This window comes from Mastigoproctus giganteus, chromosome 2, assembly GCF_048544385.1.
Source record: "Mastigoproctus giganteus isolate SK-2022 chromosome 2, ASM4854438v1, whole genome shotgun sequence".
Classification (NCBI taxonomy): domain Eukaryota; kingdom Metazoa; phylum Arthropoda; class Arachnida; order Uropygi; family Thelyphonidae; genus Mastigoproctus; species Mastigoproctus giganteus.
Window position 1 is genome coordinate 30,870,230 of NC_143576.1, and position 25,850 is coordinate 30,896,079.

At 37.8% G+C, this 25,850-nt stretch overlaps 1 protein-coding gene across 1 annotated transcript in view; it reads left to right on the forward strand.

Annotated features, from left to right (window-relative positions):
* The window catches only part of ClpX (Caseinolytic protease chaperone subunit), a 187,148-nt gene extending 161,721 nt beyond the window's left edge, over positions 1-25,427 (forward strand). The window contains exons 10-12 of the mRNA XM_090390403.1: positions 4,987-5,286; positions 18,190-18,282; positions 25,087-25,427. Of these exons, the coding sequence (XP_090246529.1) occupies positions 4,987-5,286; positions 18,190-18,282; positions 25,087-25,278 (585 nt within the window). The 3' untranslated portion in view covers positions 25,279-25,427. The remainder of the gene's footprint in view (positions 1-4,986; positions 5,287-18,189; positions 18,283-25,086) is intronic.
* The last annotated feature ends 423 nt before the right edge of the window (positions 25,428-25,850 follow it).

Sequence of the window (25,850 nt, forward strand, 5' to 3'; positions counted from 1 at the left end):
CTTAGTTGCTAATGCTCCTAAAAACCAAATAACAAAGAACATATGTACTATACTATACTAAGCTTATGCTATCTAGTTCGAGATATTTTGTATAGCGTAACAATGGCGGCAATTTACGAACGGTAAATCTACGGACACTTAAGTATCGATTAACTTCCAAATCTCCCTGTCTCAATTCAGAATAAACTAAGGATCCTGACTAGCTACTTACAGAAAATAATTTGATATAACAATTGGTTAATAAATCGGCTAAATATGGTTTAAAAAAAAAATCTCTTGTTCAACGGAGCTAGGAATAAAAAGCTACTCTAGAAAATAAGTTAATATGCCAATTTAAGCTAATAAAACAGAAAATAAATCAGAAAAAACTTCTCTGTTCCAAGAGCGGCAATAAGTTACTTCCGCACAGGCTATGCTTGTTCTCCGAGCAAGTTGTGATCTGAGGTGCCTAGAGTATTACTCACCTCGACTGTGTACTTAGAAGGATTGTTTGTGTGAAAAAGATCAAGCATGTTGGCTGTGTGGTTAGGATAATCTTGTATTCTTGTAGGTAAATGAAAAATCTCTGTGAAGTGATTAGTTATTGCAAAAGCCTCAGCATCTCAACCAGGTGGATCTGTGTGACTAGAAAATGGAAGCTAGCCAGAGTTGTGAAAATTAGCATCGCCAAGGAAAGTTGGACTGGAGAAAGTCAAATTTCAAAGAGAGGAAGTCAAAGAGTTGTGATCGGTGAAGTTCGGAGAACGATAGAGACAACAGATGAATTTGACAGCAGTTAGTAGAGAGATTTTAAGTCAGAGCAGTTTGAAAAGAGGAGAATTCAAATTACGAAGTCTCCAACAGGAAATATCAGTGTGGACATATGCACAAGTACCACCTTTGAAACGAAAGAAATCATACAGTGAATAATTAGGACAACTGAGACAAGCAGTGCTTGAATCACCAATAATTGGTATTCTGTCAGAAAAAGTACATGGGATTTGGCAGACTGTAAGTGGAAATAGATATCATTGAAATTGGAACTGAGACCATGTACATTTGTGAAATAAATGAGGAAATGTTTGGGAGGTTTAGATCTTTTTTCAGATAAGTTAGCATTAGTAAAGGCACATGATGCAAGAAAGCAAGCTTATATAGCATCAGCCAAAAAAACAAAAAAAAAAAAAAAAAAAAAAACAATCTTCTAATTTCACCCATCAACTTGATACAAATATTTGTCTAGTTCTGCCTTGAATCTATTTAGGCTATCAACTTCTACAATGACAGATGGAAGTTTGTTTCAGCAATCAACTGCACACTGGCTAAAGGCAAACTTCTGCACATCTATCTTATAATCTTACAACTGTCTTTCCTATATTTGAATTTATGCCCTCTCAGACGATTATTCTGAGCAAGAGGAAGAATCCTATCAGCATTGAAGATACTCAAACCATTCAAGGCTTTATACACCTCAATTAGATCACCTCGCAGATGCCTAGTCTCCAGACACTGTAATTTGGAAAACTTAAGCCTTTCTTCGTAAGAGCAACCCTTTGTTCCATTCACTAATCTTGGATGTCGATGGTTGTACTTGTTCCAACAGCTCTACATCCTTCCTAAAATGAGGCCTCCAGACCTGTATACGGTACCCAAGGTGTGGCCTGACCATTGCCTTATACAAGAGGATAATCTCCTTATCCCTGCTAGAAAAATTCCTGTATATCATTGACAAGACACCATGAGCTATTCTTGCAGGCTGTCTGCACTGCTCAGAAAGCTTGAAGATAAGCAGTGGTTGAATCAACCAATAATTGGTATTTTCAGAAAAAGTACATGGGATTTGGCAGACTAAGTGGAAATGGATATCATTGAACTTGGAACTGAGACCATGTACATTTGTGAAATAAAAAAGGAAATGTTTGGGAGGTTTACGCTCAGGTCCTTTCTGAGCAGTGCAGATGGTCTGCACTGCTCAGAATGGATCTGGGGGTAATTGTCCTGCACGTCCTTTTTATTCTCTACCACTGTCAGTGTAGTACCGCACAGTTGATATGTTACTCTGGGGTTACTGCTTCCCATATGCAGTACTTTATATTTGTCAATGTTAAACTTCAGTTGCCACCTCTCAGCGCATCTGCTCAACTTTCCTACATCCTGTTGCAGCAGCGTACTCTCATTAGTGTCATTAACAACCCTGCCAACCTTCGTATCATCTGCAACTTGAGCATTAAGTCTGATATACCATCATCAATATCATTAACAAATACAGAAAACAACAATGGATCCAACACTAAACCCTGAGGGACTTCGCTAATAACATTAGTCCATGAAAAGCAGTGTCCATTGATTACCGCTCTGTCATCTCCCACTCAACCATCCCTTTATCCATAGCAGCAATTTGCCTCCAATGCCACACTGCTCCAATTTGTGCAGCAATCTTCCATGTGCAACAGTATCAAAAGCCTTTCTGAGATCCAAATATATGATATCAAAGTTATTTCCTGCATCTAGTTTCCTAGATACTATGACCACATCATAGTATCCAATCAAATTGGTGAGACAAGACTTCCCCTTAACAAAACTATGCTGTGTCCAAGCTATAACTGAAGTCTTGTCTAGATGATCCTGCAGTGCTTCTTTAACCTGGAACAGAATTTAAACTAACAGGTCTATAATTGCTTGTGCAGTCCTTTGATCCTCCTTTCTGAATTGGGGTCACATTTGCACATCTCCAGTCCATGCGTATCTCCCCTGAGTCCAAGGAAGCTCTCATAATTATGGCTAAGGGTTTGCTTACTTCCTTTGCTGCCTCCTTTAATATAACTGGATAGATCCCATTTACCCCAGTTGCCTTTCTTATGTTTATTTTCAACAATTTCTCCTCCATTTTCCTCTCAGTTATTACAAAATCATCTAGCTCACTGCCAGTGTTTACTTCACCTATGGCATTCCCCTTCCTGAATAACTCCTCATGTGTGAATGTAGATGCAAAATACTTGTTTAGTTTGTGAGCCACCTGAGCAGGATCCTCAACTGTTGAACCATCAATATCCAGTGGACCAATCTGATTCATCCTTCTTGAGTTTACATAGGTAAAGAACTCTTTTCTGTTTTTCTTTGCATCTTTGCCAAGGATTTCTCATAATCTGCCTTTGCCTGCCTAATCTCCTTTGTGACTTGGTTACAGACCAGCTTATATCTATCATAGGCTTCTATGTCACCCATTAATTTGTATGTATCCCATGATTAGTTCATCTGTCATCCATTTAGGCCTGAACCTTGAACAATATTTCTTAGTTGGTATATAAAGCCTAGTAGCTTCCAAGATAAATTCTTTGAATGCTTCCCATTTTGAATTTGCTGTTAGTAACATCATCAGTTCTTTGTTTATTGTACACATCAGAGTCATTATGCCTATAACACACTCCTACTCTCAAATTTGATATCCCGGTTCTTATGTCACACAAAACTGACTCTACACTGCACTGTCCACCCATGTCGACTGGCTGTACTTCCTTGGATTTTGTGTTTCTTAACTAATAGCATAACCCCTCCTCCCTTTCCTTCCCTTACACATTGTACTCCCCAGATTCCATTTCTGCATTCCTTATATCTGTGGGACACCACATCTCTGATATCCCAACAATATCTGCCTTTGATATTTTGACCAACACCTCAAAATTTAAACTAATGATATCAAATTCATCAAATTTATTTACCAAACTCCTAGCATTGGTGTACACGCAAGTATACATGCACCTGTTCCTATTCTTAGCTATAACGCAGCCCATGTGTTTACTTGTACCGCAGTGACTCCCAGCAGTCTCTGAAATTCAATTCCAATAGAAACAGTGCAAGAATCACTTTCACCTCTGCCAGTGGCTACTGTTAATCCATTAGTCTGTGTATCCCCCACCAAGCTAGCAGTTTTCCAACCCACCTAACGCTGCCTCGATAGCATCAGCAAATATTCTTGCATCCTTTCTATTTAAGTGTATCCCATTTCTGTCGAAGCAGTCTCTCCTGTTAACAAGCACAGACCAGGTTGAGAAAACTTCTACTCCTTGAGCTTGCACAGTCTCTCTCCAGGGCCGACCTGATCAACAAGCCTGTCATCATATACTCCCTCCTATCGTTTCTGGGCAGAATTGCAGACACTTTCAAATTCAACCCTAACTCGTGGCATTTTTTTTCAACAGTGACCTGTACTTGTTAAGTAATTCTGCTAGTTTCCTACTGTTAATATCATTAGTGCCAATGTATACAACAATATCACCTTTTGTTCCCTTAAAAGGTGATAAAACTGCTCTACAAACGTTGTCAACCTTTACCTCTGGGAGATACCTTGGTCCTGTTCTACCTGTCCTTTTTGCACAACATGTTCCCCGTTTCCCTGACAATAGTCACCAACTACTAGTTGTTGTTTGTTGTGTTAGTTTGAAAATTCAGTATGTATTCAGTAATAAGAAAAGGTGGGGAGATATTTGTATGAGATATATGCAATTAAAGATGTCATTAATTTCAGGCTCAGTGACGCATGAAAAGGCAGTTCACAAGTACGTTTCTGTGCAAATCACACATGTAAAGATATAATGCTATATGAAAATTATATTCTCAATGATTGTAAGGTATCAGCTATCAAGAATTTCAAAGGGGATCATTCCAATTTGTAAAAAAAAAAATGGTTGACAGAAGGATTTACCCTATAAAAATAAGGAGAATCATTATTTCATTTAGGTGGTATTTATATTCCATTGTTTCTTCGTATGCAGTTTGCGTTATCTGACCTCAACCATTTTCCCAAAAGTATAGTTTGTCTTTAGGAATTTGGCAATTTTTATTAGGTGACATTGTGTCTCATTTTTTGCTTCTGCACATTTTCCATCCCGTTCATTTAAATAGAAGATAATATAGTGATAAGTTAAGATAAAGAATCCCTAATAATTATTTTTAGTGTCTGTATCATTACATTTGAGAGAGATTATTTGATTAGATATTTGTTTTCAGTACTTAGGATTTGGAGCTCCAGTATCAGAGTCCCCAGGGAGAAGGGCAGCATCAGCTGCAGAACTAGCCAATTACACTACTCATAGTAATCCTGCCGATGATAATGCTGAAAAGGATGCATTCCTCAGAGCAGTAGAGGCAAGAGATTTGATAGAATTTGGTATGATACCAGAGTTTGTGGGTCGTTTTCCAGTTGTCGTTCCTCTACATAGTTTGAATGAAGATATGCTAATACAGATATTGACAGAACCACGTAATGCACTTGTGCCTCAGTATCGGATGCTTTTTAGCATGGATAAGGTAAGCACATTTAAGTGAAATGACTGATTATTTTTAGTTTTATGTTTAGCTTCAGGGTCTGATTAAGGATTAAATAGGCCCCCGGCCATATTTAAATTTGAAGCCCCTCTAATATATATGTAGCTATATAATATTGTTGTAGGTATGCCATAGACAACTCTTAAAGGAAAAAACTATGATAATATTGTGAAGGGCATAATTTCATCTGTATCTCATATTGCGCTCATCCTTCACAAATAGTTACCATGCATTGCACTACCTTGAATAAGTAACGCTTCACTAATAGAGAAGATTATTGTTACTTATTCTCGGTAGGCACCACCACCCAGACAGCACCGTTTCAAGGCTTGTTGGCCTTTCATTGGTGGGTGGGCAGGATGGGCATTGGCCTTATCACAATATATCCCCGATTTTGAAAGCTTGGCAGATGACATTAAGACACAAACTTCACATAAATTAAAAATTTAAATAGGTATGAATTTAAAACAAGAATTCTGAATTGTATTTAATTTTAAAATTTATAAACAACATTTTTCAATATGTCTTGTTTAACTTTTTTAACCATGTGCAATGAAATTCTTGAGATGGTAGATCACGGCACATTTTGAAGAAAAAAAGTAGATCGCATCACAAATTAAGTTGGCCACCCCCTGATATATAGGAATTTTGCTAGCAAGGACAGGGAGGTGATTATCCCCTTATACAGGGCAATGGTCAGGCCACACTGGAGGTCTCATTTTAGGAAGGATCTAGAGTTGCTAGAACGAGTAAAAAGAATGGCAGCAAGATTGGTGAGGGGAACAAAGGGATGCTCTTACCAAGAAAGGCTTAAGTTCTGCAAATTGCAGCGCCTGGAGAGTAGGCACCTGCGAGGTGATCTGATTGAGGCGTATAAGGCCTTGAATGGGTTGAGCAAGCTGAATGCTGAAGGGATTCTTCTTCTTGCTCGTATTAAGAACCTGAGGGGGCATAGATTCAAATTGAGGAAAGACAGTTGTAGAATGGATGTATGGAGTTTGCCTTTAGCCAGCGGGTGGCTGATTGATGGAACAGACTTCCTATTTCATTGTGGAAGTTGATAGCCTAAATAAATTTAAGGCTGAGCTGGTGGACAGGCATTTGGAACAAATGGAGTGGTGAAATGGGAGGGTTTTTTTTTTTTTTTTTTGCTGATGGTGCATAACCTTGCTTTCTTGCATCATATGCTAATGCTAATTTGTGGTCTTGGATACTATCTTAATCTTGTTCTTGCTAGGGACAGTATTGCCTCAAGTGTAATAATCAACTGCTTCAGAAAGAGTGGCTTTGGAGAGAATATCATCAAAAAACATGGTCTAGCAGACGAATATGGACATTGAGGAATGGGGGGATTTGACGGAGCATATGGATTTTATTGGTGAATGTGAAGAGTTTGTGAAGGTGGATAATGAACAGCAACGCAACACCAGAAGCGCTGCTGAACACCAAGCAAAATTGTTTTTGTTACCAGTGACAGCAAAAGTGAAGAAGCACACAAACACACACTGCCATCTAAAAAAAGATGCCCAAAATATCAGCCTAATAGAGTATGTGTTGGCCTGTAGTAATGTTGATAAAGAAAAAACTTGCATTTGATAGGCTGTGCTGTAGTTAAAAATGCGTATAGGACAAAAATTGTGCAAAGAACATTGGATTCTTTCTTTAAATTAGATTAATTTATCAAAATGTTAATGGTTCGCATGGCTCCTTTATTTTAAGATTGTAATTATTTTTACTTGATACTAAAGTATTGCATATATCATAATATATACTATACAATTCATTTTCGTTAATTGCTTTTCTCTTAGTTCATTTTACAAATAAAAAAAAAATTTTAAATGTATTATTCCTATTACTGTATTGCTAGACAAGGCTTTTGTTTTTATTAATCTAAATTAATTTATTTATTTATTTATTTATTTTTGATATTATTATTCTTAGATATATGGTGTGTACCCAAAAAAAAAAAAAAAAAAAAAAAAAAAGGTAAAATTTTGACACTTTTGGGATCTCGTTATTACAAAACATGAAAATTCCGGTCCCTTGAACTTTGTATAAACGAGATCGACTGTATTTAATAAATTGAATTAACCCTGTAATAGGTGCCTGGTTTTTTTTTTTTTTTAACCTGGTTAAAATTACAGCTAATTAATTTTATAATTTCTACTCAATCTGCAGAGCTGAAACTCGCAATAGCTGCCACCAGAACTGTTTTCTTTGATTTTCCCAACTTCAGATTTCAGAAATTCTATTAATTATGCAAACAGCAAAAGTTTACATCTAAGTGTGCATGTTAATTAAATCGTTTCTAACTCTTCCCGATTCTAACTGCCTGTGCTAATAAGGCATACTTATATGATTTGTTTGACTTTACTGTGTCTGCTCCAAAATCATCCTGTAAAGGCAGTAGATGTTCAAACTTTAGTTTGGACTGATTAATAACTGCTTTACAATTGTTGCGAGCTTTGGTGTAGGCAGAAAATGAAACTGAAGAATTAGAAACAAGTCAATTATGATATGCAACATTCTTCTCTTGAACAGCCTTAGCACATTTATTGGTAAACCAAGGTTTATTTAAAGGACGAGATTTTAAAGTGGAGTGTGGGATAAAGGATTCCATTCCTGCAAGAATAATTTCACTGACACGATCTGAGCAAACATTGACATCAAAAGTTTTGAAACAGTAATCCGACCAAGGAAAAGAAGAAAAGAAATTTTGAAGGTCATCCCATTTTGCATTCTTGTAATGCTAAACAACACGAGGTTGGGAATAGCCATGAGATAAAGGTTCCATTGGAGAAGAGACAATCACCAAGTGGTGATCTGAAGTGCCTAAAGGACCTCATGTGTACTTAGAAGGGTTGTTTGTGAGAAAAAGATAAAGCGTGTTGGCCGGTATTTTTGTAGGTAAATGAACAATCTCTGCAAGGTCATTAGTAATTACAAAAGCCTTACATCTCGACCAGCTGGGGCGGTGTGACTAGAAAACGGAAGCCAGCTGGAGTTGTGAACATTAAAATCACCAGGAAAATTACCTCACTGTTAGGAAAGTTGGACTGGAGAAAGTTGAGTTGCAAAGAGAGGAAGTCAAAGAGCTCCAAGTGATTAGTGGAGTTGGGAGAACAGTAGAGACAACAGATGAATTTGACACAATGAGGTAGAGAGATTTTAAGCCAGAGAAGATCAAAGAGAGGAGATTCCAAATTGCCAAGTCTCTGACAGGGAATATCCGAACGGACATATGCACAAGTACCATCTTTGAGGCGAAAGGAATCATACAGCGAATAAACTTCTAGGTGGTAGATGACTTTCATCAACCGGTGAAATACCACCACTTTGCTTATTGGAGGCTTGAAGTGGTGAAACCCATGTTTAGTCTCTTGAGCAAAGTTTCCGGCATCCCCCTCCTCCCATACTTGTCCTTCAACCCATGCACGGTACTAAGTATTATAGGTTTTGATACCTTTTGTGTTTGGGGTTTTCATAAAAAAAAAAAAAAAAAAAAAAATGGGCATCTGAGATGAGTAGTTGAATCAACCGATAACTGAGATTCTGTCAGAAAAAGTAGATGGGGTTTGGCAGCCTGCAAGTGGAAATGGACATCGTTGACATTAGAATTGAGACCATGTATATTTGTGAAATGAATTAGGAAGTAACTTGGGAGGTTTAGATCTTTTCGCAGATAAGCTTGCTCTATTAGTTTGACAATTCATGGTGTATTCAATAGTAAGAAAAAGTGGGTGGGATATGTTGTATGAAGTAATGAAATTTTTGGATATGGCGTACACGTGGTAAGAATATACCCAGATCCTTGACATAACGTGGCCTTGACAATGCTCCCCGTATACACACTACTCGAAGTCCCTCCAGTCACTATCTGGCAGAGTAGAGGTAGCAAGATTATACACTAGCTGATCCGGAAGCCTCCTAGAGAGTTACCAATAGGATCGGTCCGGTGTACTAACTAGCGGCCAGCCTGCAAACACAGTTTTAGAGCTGTACCCTCGAAATGTAAGAAATATCGGATCTCAACACTATGTTCATCATAACCTCAAAAGTCATCAATCATATTGCATGATGGAAGAGATAGGGAAGGGTTGACCGGAACTTAGCTCTAGAGACTAAACATGGGTTCCACCACTTCAAGCCTTCAATAAGCAAAGTGGTGGTATTGCACCGGTTGATGAGTCACCTACCACCTAGTAGTGCCTGGTAACATAGAGGGATGGCATTCCTCCATGTGGTGTGGGCATCACACCTCGACCCCTGCGTACGTTGGTTCACACCTGGGTGGTCACCCACCATGTACTTGTGCATGGAGGTTATACCCAGGATTACTGAAGGTAACAGTCAGTAGAAGTGATTTTCAGTTGGCAGTGGCACTGTTAATGATCGGGATTTCCATGTTGGTGATTGGCGATCAGTGACCTCCTCCAGGCAAATACCTCAGCTGCAAAGGTCTGGAAGGCTTCGAGGTTGTTCTGGGTACATATCAGTTGATGCAGATCAGCTGGGGGGGGGTGGGATGTCCTGGATCTTATTCTGGAGATGGTTTCTGATATCGCGATAATGTACACACTCCAGAAGCAAGTTTTTCCAACTTTCACTTTGTCCCCAAAAGCAGTAGGGAGTGTTAACAAGTCCCAGTGTATGCAGTTTCTCATTTAGAGAAATGTGTCCAGTAATAAGAAAGGAAGATTCGAGGCTGAAGGAGAACCATCTTGCGTTATTTTTAGTGGTTGCAAAGGTTACCTCCGGAAGAAAACTTCGAGTTACCACTCCCATAGTAGAAGAATCCCATCTGGTCTGCCATATATTGAAGAGTTTATTGAGACATTGAGATTTCTCCTGCTTTATATCCATAGTTAGTGAGAGTTCTATATCCAGGATCGTTGCCGGAATACCTGTTTTAATTCGATAGCAGAGCCCCTTGTAGATTGCATAAAGATCGAGAGGGAGGGTGCCTGCTATAACTTGGAGAGCTGCTGTAGAAACTGTATGGCAGATTCGATGGTTTGCCAGTAACATAGCTCTTTGTATAGAGTTTGTTAGCTCTTTGTTAGCTTTTTTTTTTTTTTCATCTCTTAATGATGGGTACTCTGTGAAACCAGGCCCCAGCAGCATAGGTTACTATTGGGAGAAAGACAGCTCTATAATAAAGAAGAAGGATTTGTTTTGAGAGTCCCCCACTCACTTCTTGAGATCCGTATAATTGCGGCAGAGAACTTCTTGGTCTTGGAACTCAGATGCTGTAGATGGGGGAAGAAAGACAGATGATTGTCTGTTACTACTCCCAGGACTTCTGTCTGTTCTATGAAGGTTAGCTGGGTTCTATTGATTTTGACTTGGGGTTCCTTCGTAAGTAGAGTTTGTTTTTAAACACCATCATCTTAGTTTTGGCCAGGGTTAATTTGCCATTTGTTGATTGTTGTCCAGGTATAGAGATAGTTGAGTACTCGCTGTGCTGTGGATTTGAGGGCTGCTCTGGTGAGGTGCACCATGATGGTGAGGTCGTTGGCGAATGCTATGATTTTAGTTTTTTCAAAACTTAACTCCAGAGCTGGCTCAGTTTTTAAAAAACTGAGCCAGCTCTGGAGTACCATATTCCACACTGAGGGCCCCAGGACAGAGCCCTGGGGACACCCCCGGTGGATGGGTTTAAGGCATGATGGGATTCAAATAATTTAACGACCATTCTAAGTATAAAAAAACTATATACCGAAAGGTAGTTTATTATTTCATGCAGTTAATACTTAAATAAGAACAATAAAAGAGGTCCACAAAACTAGATTATGTTATAAGAAAGAGTGTTAAAATATTAATGAAAAAATATTAAATAATACCTGACAAAAAACAATAAAACTGTTATTTAAGATATTTCCATGTTGCTTCTTGAATGGCGTCCTCACTTGCAATTTTCTTCGCTTTTATCTGAGCATCATCGGCTGAGTGATTTATCCTTAACCATCTTTTCACTGTAGGAGTAGGATCCCATTCCTTTAGAGGTAGGCCGATTAGACTAATAGTCATTGTGTTTGATATAAATGCTGTAGAAGACCAATTTACCACTGATGAACTGCAGCAGGCTCTTACCAAAATGAAAGAGAGGAAATGTCCCGGACCAGATCTCACTGAACCCGAAGTCCTTAAAAAGACCGCCCAAATTAACATCCAGTTTCTACTCGACCTCTTCAATAAGTGCTTGTCCCATGGATCTTTCCCAGAAGAATGGAAAAACGCCAATGTAAAACTGATCATAAAAAATCCGTCTAAACCGCTCCAACAACCAGAGTCATATCGACCCATTGCCCTTTTATCCATGGTCAGTAAACTGTTTGAACGACTACTCCTAGTACGGCTCCAAGACCATTACACCAAAGCTGGGCTCCAGTCCAACTTCCAGTTTGGATTTCGACCGGGGCGTTGCACAGAAGACGCACTGCAAAGGATCATCTCTGCAGTCTCAACTTCTTCCTCCAAATACTACCTACTAATAGCAATAGATTTCGCAGGAGCATTTGACAGGCTCTGGTGGGCAAGTATCCTTCGCAAACTTAGGCAAGCAAATATACCATTAAATTTATACAAATGCATCGAAAACTACTTATCAAATAGGAAAATTACAATCTCCTCATCGTACCGAAGAATTACCAGGTCAATCTACAGAGGTTGCCCCCAGGGTTCAGTCCTTGGTCCTTTTTTGTGGAACATTGTCCTGGATGAGCTCCTTGGACTGGACCTAGGTCCTGTAGCTATACAAGCCTTTGCTGATGATGTGACCATCTCGATTGAGGCTGACAGCAGAGCTTCTCTGGAAGCCAGAGGAAACCAGGCACTTCAAATCCTTCAGAACTGGGCAGCCCTACACAAACTAAGACTCTCACCCCAAAAGACACAATCCATTCTCCTGAAGGGATCACTGCAGCCTACTAGAAACCCCACTATCAAACTTCAAGGCCAAACCGTCAAGCTAGTTTCTACGTTAAAACTACTGGGAATAGTACTTGACCCTAAGCTCACTTTCTCTCCGCATCTTGCACACCTCCACGCGAAAGTGAGAAACTACACTGCTCTCATCGCACGGGTGAGTCGTCGCGATTGGGGATTGAACCGATGCACCCTTAAGATTCTGTACAAATCAATCTTCCTTCCCTTCATAATGTATGGATCAGGGGTCTGGTTTCGCAGGGCAACTCTTTACAACAACAAACGTAAACTGGGAACCATCCAGCGCACCATCCTTCTTACTATTACAAGGGCATGCTGCACAGTTAGCAACCCAGCCCTTCAGGTTCTTGCGGGCGTCTTTCCGCTTGATCTGGAGGTTATTCGAAGGGGCTTCCACTACTGTCTATCCAGGGGATTACCAGCAACTATCCTTGGACACTCCATCAATAACCTGAATGAAATCAGTCAGGAAAAGAAAAAAATTGCCATCCTACTACTTCAGAGCTGGCAGGACAGATGGACTGCTACCGACAAGGGCCCAATCACCAAGAAATTTATACCGTATGTGAATGCCGTATTTCCTAAATTTCCAACTTGGTTTTCTCCTGGTCTTTATACCACCTACCTCATTACTGGACACGGATCAATAAACCATAAATTAACATCCATGGGAATCATTGACAACCCCTACTGTGCATGTGGTGAAATAGAAGACTGGAACCATCTAGTATATACCTGTCAGCGCTATGAGGACCTCCGCAGCATCCTGTTTACTCGTATACAAGATAACCCTCAAGGAAATGAACACTTATTCATCACAGAAGAAAACTACTACTATGAGTTTACCAAGTTTGCACAAGCCCTCTTCACAAGACAGAGCACCCTATTGCCAACACAAAATAGGAACAACCCAAACATCTGATCCTAACCTAACTGGCCAACCGATCTTAACCTGGATAGGATCAACTGGCGTATGGACCACCTCATTCCTCAGTGGCAACTTGCACACGGCTCTCTTGCTGTCTTATTTATCGTCCTTCCCGGGTTCCCCTTTCAACTGATGGCGCTTATTGCTCCATTGATAACCTGGAGGATACCTTCGCCTACATCCTCCATATTTCTAGCTATACCCTCCTTTCTTGCGTACACTCTGTACTTCCCCGACTCTACCTTTTTTTTTTTGTCTCCGTCCAGGAAGCTCTGGCGAACCTGGCGGAGACAAGCCAGAGAATAATGGACAGACTGGCTACCTCCTAGTGGTGTGTGCGGGCAACGTGGAGTCCCACTAGGGGCCCTGCGGCCAAATGCCAGGACACACAACAGAACCTAACGCAATATGTCATATACAACACACAACACTTTTCTGGCATTTACAGTAGTACTGTATTCCTTCACAGCGAATATATGGCGCAGATGTGGGAAACCACAGGTGGCGCCTGACCCTAATACTATGCACACTATATATGTGTTTGATATATTAGAAACAGTTAGGCGACTTCTCTTCTCTGAACATATTATGTTCATCTTTGAAAAACCCCTTTCCGCTTCTGCTGAACTTACAGCAATTGTTCTGACAATATTTTTAGCTCTTTGAACACTTTCAGGAATTGCATAATTCTGGGAATTTTTTAAAACGTTTTCCACGAAATCTCAATAATCATTAATATCAATTTGGTAATTAAAAATGTCATTAAATACGAGCAATTGTTCTTCAACTGCTTTCCATGGAACTAGTACTTCTTCAATATTCCGGTAATCTGGCTCCAAAAAATTGAGAAATTGTAATTTATTCCTATCTTGAAATTGGCTACAACTTCCTTTTAAATGTTCACAATCCATTAGTCTTTTTTTCAAATTCGTTACGATGTTTTCTAAAAGTCTTTCCTGAGGAAGCCCGACAAATCGATGATTTTCTACAAATTTTATATTTTTGAAGGTTTCTGAAGTAATTAATTCATCAACTTTTTTTTCGTATGGACCCTTTTCCTTTCCAAGCATTTGAAATGCTTTAATAGATCTTATCACGAGTTTTTCAGCCTTTATTATGTCTATATTTCTTGCTTGTAGTGCATTTGAAAGAAGAGAAATTTCGTTTAAAATATCAATCATCAATGTCAAATCAGTTATAAAATATATATTTTCAAGATGGGCAGCCATACCTAAGTACTTTTTATTTGAATAAAAATACTGATGTAGCACTGGATAAGCGTGCCACACAGCTAGGGTTGACCTTAAACTACAGGCAGCCCATCTTGGTCCCAAAACTCTACCAATCTTTATAATTTCAATTCCAAGTTGTTTAGATATTTTGGAAAGTTCAATTTGGTTCTTATTGGATTGATGAAAAATAGTATATATCTTATCAATAAATATTTTAAAATGATTTACTTGCTTTATTTCCTTTATCGAATCATCTAAAACAAGATGGAGGCGATGATTTAAACAGTGCCATATTATTATGTTTGGAAACTCTTTTGCAATCCTAGTGCTCACTCCAGATTTTCTCCAAAGCATAACGCTGGAACCATCGGAGCAAAATCCTATTAAATTTTTTTCTAGGTAGTTCTTAGTAAGCCCAACATTATTTAAACTTTCCATAACTGAAGAACATATTGTCTCTGCATCTTGTTTTTCCAATTCAACTAGTTCAACGAAAATTGTTGGTGATGTAACTGAATCCAAGGCCAATTCTAATAATAACAACAAATTCTGATTTTGGTTTCTTATTGAAAAAATCTGTCAAACTCTGTTGCCTTTTCATCCTTTTAAGGGCTACTGCAAAAATTTTTAAAAATGTTTTATTTTAATATATTATAGAACAGGAGTGGATATGTGCCTATATGTTTGAATATTTTTACTGGTTCTGTCCACATGTGGTCATATCATAAACTTTTATAAACAAAGCACAATGCTTATACCATTGATAAATATCAGTCAGAACATACATTTTCTTCATTTTATCGATACTAAACGAAAATTTCTTGCTGAATTAATAAATGGCACCCACCTTAGAGAGAACCCTGATCACAAGTGCCATTTTAACAATCGGTTCGCCGAACTCAACAAAAAATTAGGTATCGGTTCTGCCGAACTGGTGCGAACCAGCAGAATCCCACCACTGGTTTAAGAACTTGGCAGTATTTTGACTTAACTATTATTGTGCGTTGTGAGAAGTAGCTTCTGGACAGCCAGCAAAGATTGTTTGGGCAGTCTGCTGTGCAAAAACGTTTCAATGCACTTTCCCACCATACATTATTGAAGGCCCCCTCGAAGTCAATAAACAGAGCAAGTTCATATTTGGATTGCGAAGTTTCCAGATGCAGGATCAAATCAGAGAGGGCATCTTCACATGATCTGCCCTGGGTGAATCCATATTGGGCTGGTGAAATCATACCTTTGGAGAGAAAGAACCTCACTAAATGGTCTCCCTTTGTAATTGGTCACCTTTGGAGGACCAGCCCCCCCCCCCTGGAATTGTCTTTATCTTTTTGATTCCCAAATCTAATGCATATTTGTGATAGAGTAGGAAATGGGCGGGAAAGAAAATAACAGGGAACAAAGTCATTACCGTGTTCCTTAGAACTCAATTGAAAGATACTGATTCAAACACATATCTCAGTAAAACATCCTTCCCCGAATAGTATACAGAAAACAAGGGTGATCGTTTCCTAGCTGACTGTTTAGAGCTAGTTCGTAGAAGTTCTTCCACTGTGACTTAGTTTTTAGTCAGTATGTATTCCATTAGAGCTGTTCATGGTCACATAGTCCTTCTTAATTTCAAGTGACTTAAGTCATGTCTGCTAAACGTACTCATAAAAGTTTGGATTTGCTGAAAAAATATGAAATTTTACGTCTTCGTAAAGGTGAAAGTGCATCAAAACTCTCGGAAATGTATGGTGTCCCACGTACCACTATTAATAATATAAAAAAGAATGGGGACAAAATTGAAGAATTTGTGTGCAAAACAGAGGCTGCTGATGGAAACGTTTCGAAACGTTTTCACGCTATGTGTGACAAAGAAAAAGGCTGACTACAGCGACACTTGACAAATTGGATGAAGCCATGTTTATATGGTTCACACAGCGCTCCCAAGGGATTACATCAAGTGGACCAATTATCATTGAAAAGGCACTCCAAATGAATAAAAAATTGAACGGTGACCCAAATTTTAAAGCAAGTCAAGGTTGGCTCCATAGGTTTAAGCAGCGGCACTATGGTTCTCCTTCAATCCGTAGTTTATTCAGCAACTACGGATTGAAGGAGAGAAGATGAGTGCTAACAGTGAAATCCTAGTGCGTTGTCGCAAAAAACTAAGTGCCCATATTAGTGATCTTGGATTGTGCGCAGAACAGGTGTATAATTGTGACGAGTCAGGATTATACTGGAAAGCACTTCCTCAAAAAACACTGCATCTGGGTCAGAATCTTCAGCCCCAGGATTAAGGTAAGGAAAGAGCGTTTAACAATTGTTTTTTCCAATGCAGTAGGGGGGCCACAAAATGACATCAGCAGTAATCGGCAAAGCAAAAAAACCACGTGCTTTTAAGAACATGAATTATAATTTACTACCTGTAAAATATTAGGCCCAAAATAATGCCTGGATGAACAAAGAAATTTTTTAGCAATGGTTTACAGAAGAATTTTGTCCTCGAGTTCTTTCTTATCTTAAAACAAAAAACCTTCCAGAAAAAGCCCTTTTGATAATGGACAATGCTCCTGCCTATCCCCTTGACGATTTAGAAGAATTTTCATCCCATAACAACATTCATTGCATATTTCTTCCAGCTAATACAACTAGCATGTTACGGCCAATGGATCAGGGCATTATAGAGAGTTTTAAGAGGCAGTATAGAAAATTATTTTTACAGAACTTGGCACTATGGGAAAACGATTTAGAGGTAGAACAGTTCTGGAAGGAATATACTATAAAGGATGCTATCTATAATGCAGCTGATGTGTGACAAAGTGTTCCTGAAAAGATGCTAAAATCTGCTTGGAATAAGCTCTGGCCATCTCAAACAGTACAACCTGACTCTGCAGAAGAAGATTTTGGTCTCACACTACCAGTTTTAATAGAAATTTGCAGATCCTTGCCAATATTCAAAAACTTAAATGAAGACGATGTCAAAAATTGGTGCAATATAGACTCAACGGATGTAGGTTACGAAATTTTTATGGATGATGAAATTATCTCCTGTTTCTGCAGGATCTACTGAAGTAGTAGATGAAGAAGACGACAGGCCCACAAAATCTACCATTTTCCATAAGGAAGCCAGTTAATCCCTGACAGATATAATAAATTGGTATAAATGCCAAGAAGAAGCAGATATGCCAAAAATAATTTTACTACAACAAATTTATAACTTTGCTGCTGAAAACCACCGACAATACCAAAAACAAACAAAAATAACAGATTTTTTTTTAAACAAATAAATTATGTATGTACAACTTCAAATTACTGTAATGTAATAAGTTTTCTATTTTTTTTATTAAGTAAAAGTGTTCTTAAATATATATGTATGTAATTTTTTTAAATTACTGTATATGTATTAAAATTTAATCTAAATAAATAATTCCTAGTTTTTTACAGTTACAAATTGACTTTTTATTTATTCCCTCACTAAATGGTCTATTTCACTAATTGGTCACCCCTCTGATCCCGAAGGTGATCAATTAGTGAGGTTCTACTGTATATATTAATTAAATATAATTACATTAACAGTTCATTAATACAGTTATATATGCATTAAAATTTGATATGGAAAAGTTTTAGTACTGAAATTATCTGTCATTTTTACTGTTTCTTACTATGACTATGTATGTTAAAAATTATTTTAATTTTTTATCTTTGAGATGATTAGTTGCCATCAATCATCTCAAAGATAAATCATCTCAAGACTGCTATATTAGATAAACTGATATTTCGTCACTTTAATAGGTTCAGTTAACATTTACTGCTGAAGCTTTACAGTCTATTGCTCACTTAGCAATGGAAAGAAAAACAGGTGCAAGGGGCTTGAGAGCTATTATGGTAAGCAACTTTTTTAATCTTTTTGTGGTTATGCCAGACTCTGATGGTCCTTAGTTTTTTTCTATGCCTACAGTGCAGCTATTTATGAATATTTCAAATTAATAATTATATACTAATCAATAACACCCTGAGCATTGTAAAAATAAAATGTTTTGCATAGTGATAGTTATTTAAAAAAAATCAGATGTTGTAATCTAAATAATAGTTCAAGGCAATTTTCATGCTGCAATCTTTAGTACAGTTTACTCAGAAGCTTACTCATTCATGGCTGCAAATACAGTATAAAACTGCCGAGTCTTTTAGTGAGGACAGTATTTTATTTTTATTAAAATAAATGGTATAATTGCGGTTTACCAAAAATATTGCATTTTGTGAAGAACAGTTTTAAGATTGGCAGTACTATGAGTATACCTCTGCTCTCCCAATGTACAATGGTTAAAAATACTATGCTGGAGGTGACTATATAGATGTGAAACAACATAAGCAGGGTTCTAGTTGTGGCATCTGCACTACACTGAGGAATGGCTGTTCCTTTGTGTGGTGAGGTGATGGTAGAACTTGATGCATTGTGACCACTTTGCTTAATGGAGGTTTGAATTGGTGTAACCCTTGTTTTGTTTCCAGAACAAAGCTTTCCATATCTTGTTACAGTCTAGGTCATACCTTTGGAAGTTATGACTAGCATCATAGTAAGATGCTATATTGGCTAGCATTTGCAAGCTGGTGAAATTTGGAGAGTTTGCAATAATTTAAATTTTTTGTTTATTTTACATTGTGAATTGTATTAATGGAATAGTTTTAAGTACGCTAATTATTTTGCTAAACTTATATTTTGTATTTATCTAAATATTTAACCATTATAGGCTTTTTTCTGAACTTTTTTTTTTTTTTAATTAATGTAGTTTTTGACTGTAAATGATGGTTATGCATTTTTATGTGCCAAATGTAAAGAATACAGTAAACTTAAGATAATGGCTTGCACATTTGTTTTCAAATTTTAAATGGTTTATTAAGTCGTATTAAGCATAATACGAAGCACTGTATTAGAAATTTTTAGCTTATTATAGTATTATCAATTAATCAAAAATAATATTAATCTTATTAAAATTCATTGTTAATTAAATTATATTTAAACAGAAATCACGACCCAGACTAGAGCTGCAGAGCAAATATCACAGGCTAGGAAGAGCTTTATGACTGGAGGAGAAACGAACGGGCCAATTCTCCAACACTTCACAGGCTCAAAAAATGTGCGAAATGTGAAGTGTTTGCCGACCTTTTTAAAACAGGACATGATCTAGCCAAAGAGGATGCTTTTGTGTGTGTGCTAGGTGTCTAGAGTGTCAACAAATTAGGTGCCAACTAACCATTCTGATGGGCATCTATGAGAGCTTGAGGTGTAGGGTAAATGTCCTCGAAGAAATTAATATGAGGGGCCCATCAAGCTTTCAGCGGCCCAGCTCAACAACGACAGAGCTCACTCTTGTGCATCAGGCAAAACAGAGGCAATCTCCAAGGCAGAATGCACTGGTCCCAAAGGAAGTAGTTATTGTTGGTGACTCTATTGTCAGGGAAATATACTATGCAAGAAGGATAGGTTGAACATGACCAGGGTATGTCTGTCAGGGGCAAAGGTTGATGACGTTGTAGAGCAGATATCATCTTTTAAGATCACCTTTTGTGCTCTTAAAAGATGATATCTGCTCTACAACCAATGACATTAAGAGTAAGAGATCTGCAGATTTACTCAACAAGTACAGGTCAATGTTGAAAAAAAGTCACAAGTTAGGGTTGAATGTGAAAGTGTCTGCAATTCTGCCCAGACAGGATAGGAGCGAGTATATCATGAGAGCCTTGTTGATCAATTTGGCCCTGGAGAGATTGTGCAAGGCTCAAGGGATAGAATTTTTTTTCAGCCTGGTCTGTGCTTGTTGAGAGGAGAGACTGCTTCTATAGGGATGGGGTACACTTAAATAGAAAGGGTGTAAAAATATTTGCTGTGCCATCGAGGCAGTGTTAGGTGGGTCAGAAAATTGCTAGCTTGTTGGTATACACAGACTAAAAGGTTAACAGTGGCCGCAGGAAGGGGCAAAAGTGATTCTTATACTGCTTCTATTAGAATGAGCAGCAGCCTTGAAAGTAAGATAATGGAAATATCCAGGACTGCTGGGAGTCAGTGAAACAAATAAATACGTGGGCTGTGTTAGGGTAACTAAAAATAGAAACAGGTGCATGTATACTTGCATGTACACCAATGCTAGGAGTATAGTTAATAAATTTGATGAGCTTGAAGTGCTAGTCAAGACATCAAAAGGGAGATATGGTTAGGATATCAGAGATGTGGTGTCACACAGATGTAAGCAGTGCAGAATTGGAATTTGAGTAATACAGTGTGTACAGGAAGGATAGACAGGACAGGAAGGGAGGAGGGGGTTATGCTGTTAGTTAAGAAACACAAAAAAAATCTAAGGAAGTACATCCAATTTATATTGGCCGACCGGGCTAGCCGAGTGGGTAAAGTACCTGCCCGGCAACCCAAAGGTCGCGGGTTCGATTCCCGCCTCGGGCTTGGATCAAAGTACTGCAAAAACCTTGGGAGGTGCAATATGGCCACAGAAGCCGATGCGCCAACAACTACCAAATCAAAAAAAAAAAAAAAAAAAACCAATTTATATTGGTGGACAATGCAGTGTTGAGTCTGTTTGGTGTGAAATAAGAACTGGCAAAAGAAAAATGAGAGTAGGTGTGTGTTATAGGCCTAATGAATCTGATGAGTATAATGAGCAATTGTGCAGAGAAATAGTGGGTTAGTAAATCAGAATGTCTTATAATGGGAGATTTTAACTTTCCAGATATTGATAGGAACTTGTGGGTTGGTCACTCGCACACTAGCAAGACTTTTGTGGATTTATTGGATGACTGTTTTCTACAGCAACATGTTCGAGAGGCAACCAGAGGGAGTAATAATCAGTGATTATTCATTCATTAAAAATTTGCAGATATAGGAACCACTGGGTGGATCCTTTATCTGCAAAAGATAAAAGGCACTAAAAGATAACTACCATAAAGGCTAAAGGGAAGGGCTTTTGCTTTCGTAAAGGTGACTACAGTGGTCTCAGACAATTTTTAAATTCTGTACAGTGGGATCAACTGATGTTGTTACCAACATTGAATTCTAAATGGGAAGCCTTCAGAGACTTAATTTTGGAGACTACTAGGCTTTTCATTCCAGCTAAGAAATACTGTTCAAAGTTTAGGCCTCAATGGATGTCAGATGAATTAATGAGGCTCGTGGCAGAGAAGAAAAATGTATGGGATGCATTTAAAGTATCAGGTGACACAGAAGCCTACGGCAGGTATAAAGTGGTCTGTAATCAAGTCACAAAGGAGGTTAGGCAGGCGAAGGCAGATTACGAGAAATCTTTGGCAAAGGATGCAAAGAAAAACAGCAAAGAGTTCTTTACTTATGTAAACTCTAGAAGGAAAGGGATGAATCAGATTGGACCACTTAACATTGATGAGTTGACTATTGATGATCATGCTCAGGTAGCTGATAAACTGAATGAGTATTTTGCATCTACATTCACACATGAGGAGTCATTCAATGAGGGGAGTGTCAGAAGTTTATCAAACTCTAACAGGGAGCGAAGTGATTTTGTAATAACTGAGAGCAAAGTGGAGGAGAAATTGTTGAGGATAAACATAAAAAAGGCACTTGGGGTGGATGGGATCTATCCAGTTATATTAAAGGAGGCAGCAAAGGAAGTAAGCAAACCCTTAGCCATAATTATGAGAGCTTCTTTGGACTCAGGGGAGGTACCCATAGACTGGAGATATGCAAATGTGACCCCAATTCACAAAGGAGGATCAAAGGCTGACACAAGTAATTATAGACCTGTTAGTTTAACTTCTGTTCCAGGAAAATTAATGGAGGCACTTAATAAAGAAGCACTGCAGGATCATCTAGACAAGACTTCAGTTATAGCTCGGACACAGCATGGTTTTGTTAAGGGAAAGTCTTGCCTGACCAATTTGATTGGATACTATGATGCAGTCACAAAAGAACTGGATGCAGGGAATAACTTTGATATTATATATTTGGACCTTAGAAAGGCTTTTGATACTGTTGCACATGGAAGACTGCTGCACAAATTGGAGCAGTGTGGCATTGGAGGCAAATTGCTGCTATGGATAAAGGGATGGTTGAGGGGGAGAAGACAGAGAGTGGTAATCAATGGACACTGCTCATCGTGGACTAATGTTATTAGTGGAATCCCTCAGGGTTCAGTGTTGGGTCCATTATTGTTTTCTGTATTTATAAATGATATTGATGATGGTATATCAAGCTTAATGTCCAAGTGTGCAGATGATACAAAGGTTGGCAGGGTTGTTTGTTTGTTGTTGTTATTTGGTTTTTAGGAGCATTAGCAACTAAGGCCATATTGCTCCGGGATATGCGGTGGTCATTCCCTGACCTTTCCGCATCCTCCATATTTGGTAGCTCACAGGCTCGAACCCTGGTCTAATCAAGAAGCATGTGCTACGCACTGCTGCTCCTGCCCACCTGGCTATGGAGGTGCCCCCAACTCTGTGGTACTACACTGACAGTGGTAGAGAATGAAACGGACCTGGTGGTAATTGTGCAGGCAGATATGAAGTTCTCTGCACAATGCAGACGCTGCAAGAATAGCTCATGGTGTCTTGTCAAAGATATAGAGGAATTTTTCTAGCAGGGATAAGGAGGTGATTATTCCCTTGTATAAGGCAATGGTCAGGCCACTACACCTTGAGTACTGTATACAGGTCTGGAGGCCTCATTTCAAGAAGGATGTAGAGCTGTTGGAACGAGTACAGAGAAGGGCAACAAGATTAGTGAATGGAACAAAGGGTTGCTCTTACGAAGAAAGGCTTAAGTTTTGCAAATTACAGTGTCTGGAGACTAGGCACTGGCGAGGTGATCTGATAGAGGTGTATAAAGCCTTGAATGGTTTGAACATGCTGAATGCCGATGGGATTCTTTCTCTTGCTCAGAATAATCACCTGAGAGGGCATAAATTCAGATTGAGGAAAGACAGATGTAGGATAGATGTGCAGAAATTTGCCTTTAGCCAGTGGGTATTTGGTTGGTGGACCAGACTTTCATCCCTTGTTGTGGAAGTTGATAGCCTAAATAAATTTAAGGCTCAGCTGGACAGGTATTTCAAACGAACGGAGGGGTGAAATGGAAGTGGGTTTTTTTTTTTTTTTTTGGCTGATGCTGCTTTCTTTCATCATATGCCTCTACTAATGCTAACCAGTTGCTCCAAATCTGAAACAGGAACCACAGTTATGGAATTCTAGCTTCATACAAAACAGATTGGAAGAACTTGCAAGAAGTTGTGGGCAAAACCCTACCCATAATGCTTATTTTCATGGGTAAACAAACTTCTATGCATGCATTGTTCATTATTGGTAACTGTCAAATGCACTTGTACACTCTACATACTATTCTCATATCAGAAAAATTATTTTCCACTGTCTGTTATAATTGCAAGAACCTTCATTGCTTGCCTACATTATTGGAAATAGTACAAATCTGGATGAACTATTTGCCTTCCTTAAGAGAATATGCATAAATGAACTCCTTTGATGCCAGATGAGTACATAAATTGTGATATAGCAATAGGCACATTTTGGCCTAAGTTGCTGTTATGTCATTAAACAGTCATACCACTACTACTTTTTATTTTAATATTTTATAGCTCTAATTAATCCTGAAGCTGTTGCTTTGAATATGCCCGATTTGGACCATATGCATTGGTTAATTTTTAAAAAAAATGTCTGTTTATTCTCTAGGATAGCCACACATAGGATTAATGGAGTTTATAACAACATTATGGTGATTCACAAGATTTTATTGTATTGTGCGGTATCACTTGAATCTGAATATGCAGTTGAGAACTACGTTGACTAGTGCAAATGATGCTTTATTTGGATTGAAACTGCATTTTGATTAATTTCTTTTAAATAAGATATTTGCGTTAACAGAATTGTTAATTGTTTTGAAATCCCATCTGACATGATGCATAAGCTAAAGTAAATGCACATTGAATGAATTTAAGTTCTGAAACTGTGAATACACTGACATAAATGCCACTCCTGAAAATTTTTACAAAGCCAAATAACACAACACTAAATATAATGCTTGTGGAAAGATTTTAATTTAACAGCTAAACATTACATTGTTTTGCTTCATAATTTAGATTAATTTCTCTTCAGCCTTTTCATAATGTTCTTTGCTTTTTGTGAAAAAAGATGAAAATGATAATTCCTTCACATCCAAACCTGTCTACACTTGGCATAGCGCCATGAAAGGTTTTGTAGAGTCATGGTATCTGCATGTACCTTTGTACCTAAGATCATTTATTTATTAATATTTTATTGCAGGAGGAGGAGGAGGCGGCAGAGACTTCAAATGTATAGATGCTTAATCTATCAGCAGAGATTCAAATATATGGATACTTAATCTATCATTAAGTTAAATTTATTAAATTAATCTATATTATGAAACAACATGGTGTAGTGTGTTTATTTATCATATTGTTTATTCTTGCTTTCACCATTGTCCTTAGACTCCTGTGTATTAAAAAAACTAATTAAAATAATTTTATTTTCATTTACATTGCTGATTCTCTCGTACGTAGTTGGATATTAACAAAGAATGTTTGACTATTGTAAATATTCAGTGTTAATTGCTATGTGATTTAATAATAAAACCAATTGCATTCATGGTGCAATTATTAATTTATGTCATTTATTTTTCAGGAAACTATCTTACTAGAACCAATGTTTGAAATTCCAGGGTCAGATATTATTAGTGTAAGTATAACAAAAGAAGTTGTTTTAGGGCATTCCCCTCCTGTATATATTAGAGGCCAACAACCTGTGACTGAAGAATTTGAAACAAAAGAATACGATACTGGAAATGAAGACCAAGAAAGAGCAGTGAATACATGAAGCATCCTGTATAGATTTCAGTATTATCTGACAAAAGATGAAATAGTTTCTTTCCTTTCTATCTTATAAATTTTCATGTACACACACACACACACTCTCAGAGAATAAGGACTGCGAAGTCAGAGTATGCACTGAAAATGTGGAGGGTATTCACAAGATCTTTTCTTTGTATAGTACTTTCTTTTATAATTACTTGAAAACCTTTAAAAGGGGGAATTTTTATGTACAATCTTATTTTGTACCCCTCATGTAATAGAAATTAAAGAATATAAATCAATGAGAAGAAAAGTGTTTTAGGGAGTTGTAGGAATGTTTTATCTGATAAGAATCACAATTTAAGTGTGATTTTACTTTTTTTTTTTGTGTCTAGTTTCTGGAATTTGCTATAAGCCACATAAAAACAAGCAGAACTACCTTAAGAGATGAATTATATAAATGCAAATATCAAATTTGGTTTAGATAAAAAAACAATTTGGATCTAGATTTAAAAAGAACAGATAGTTGTATTTTCTGCATATTAATATTTTTCTAATCAAAAAATGGTTTAGTATTTTCAGCCTTTTTAAAAAATT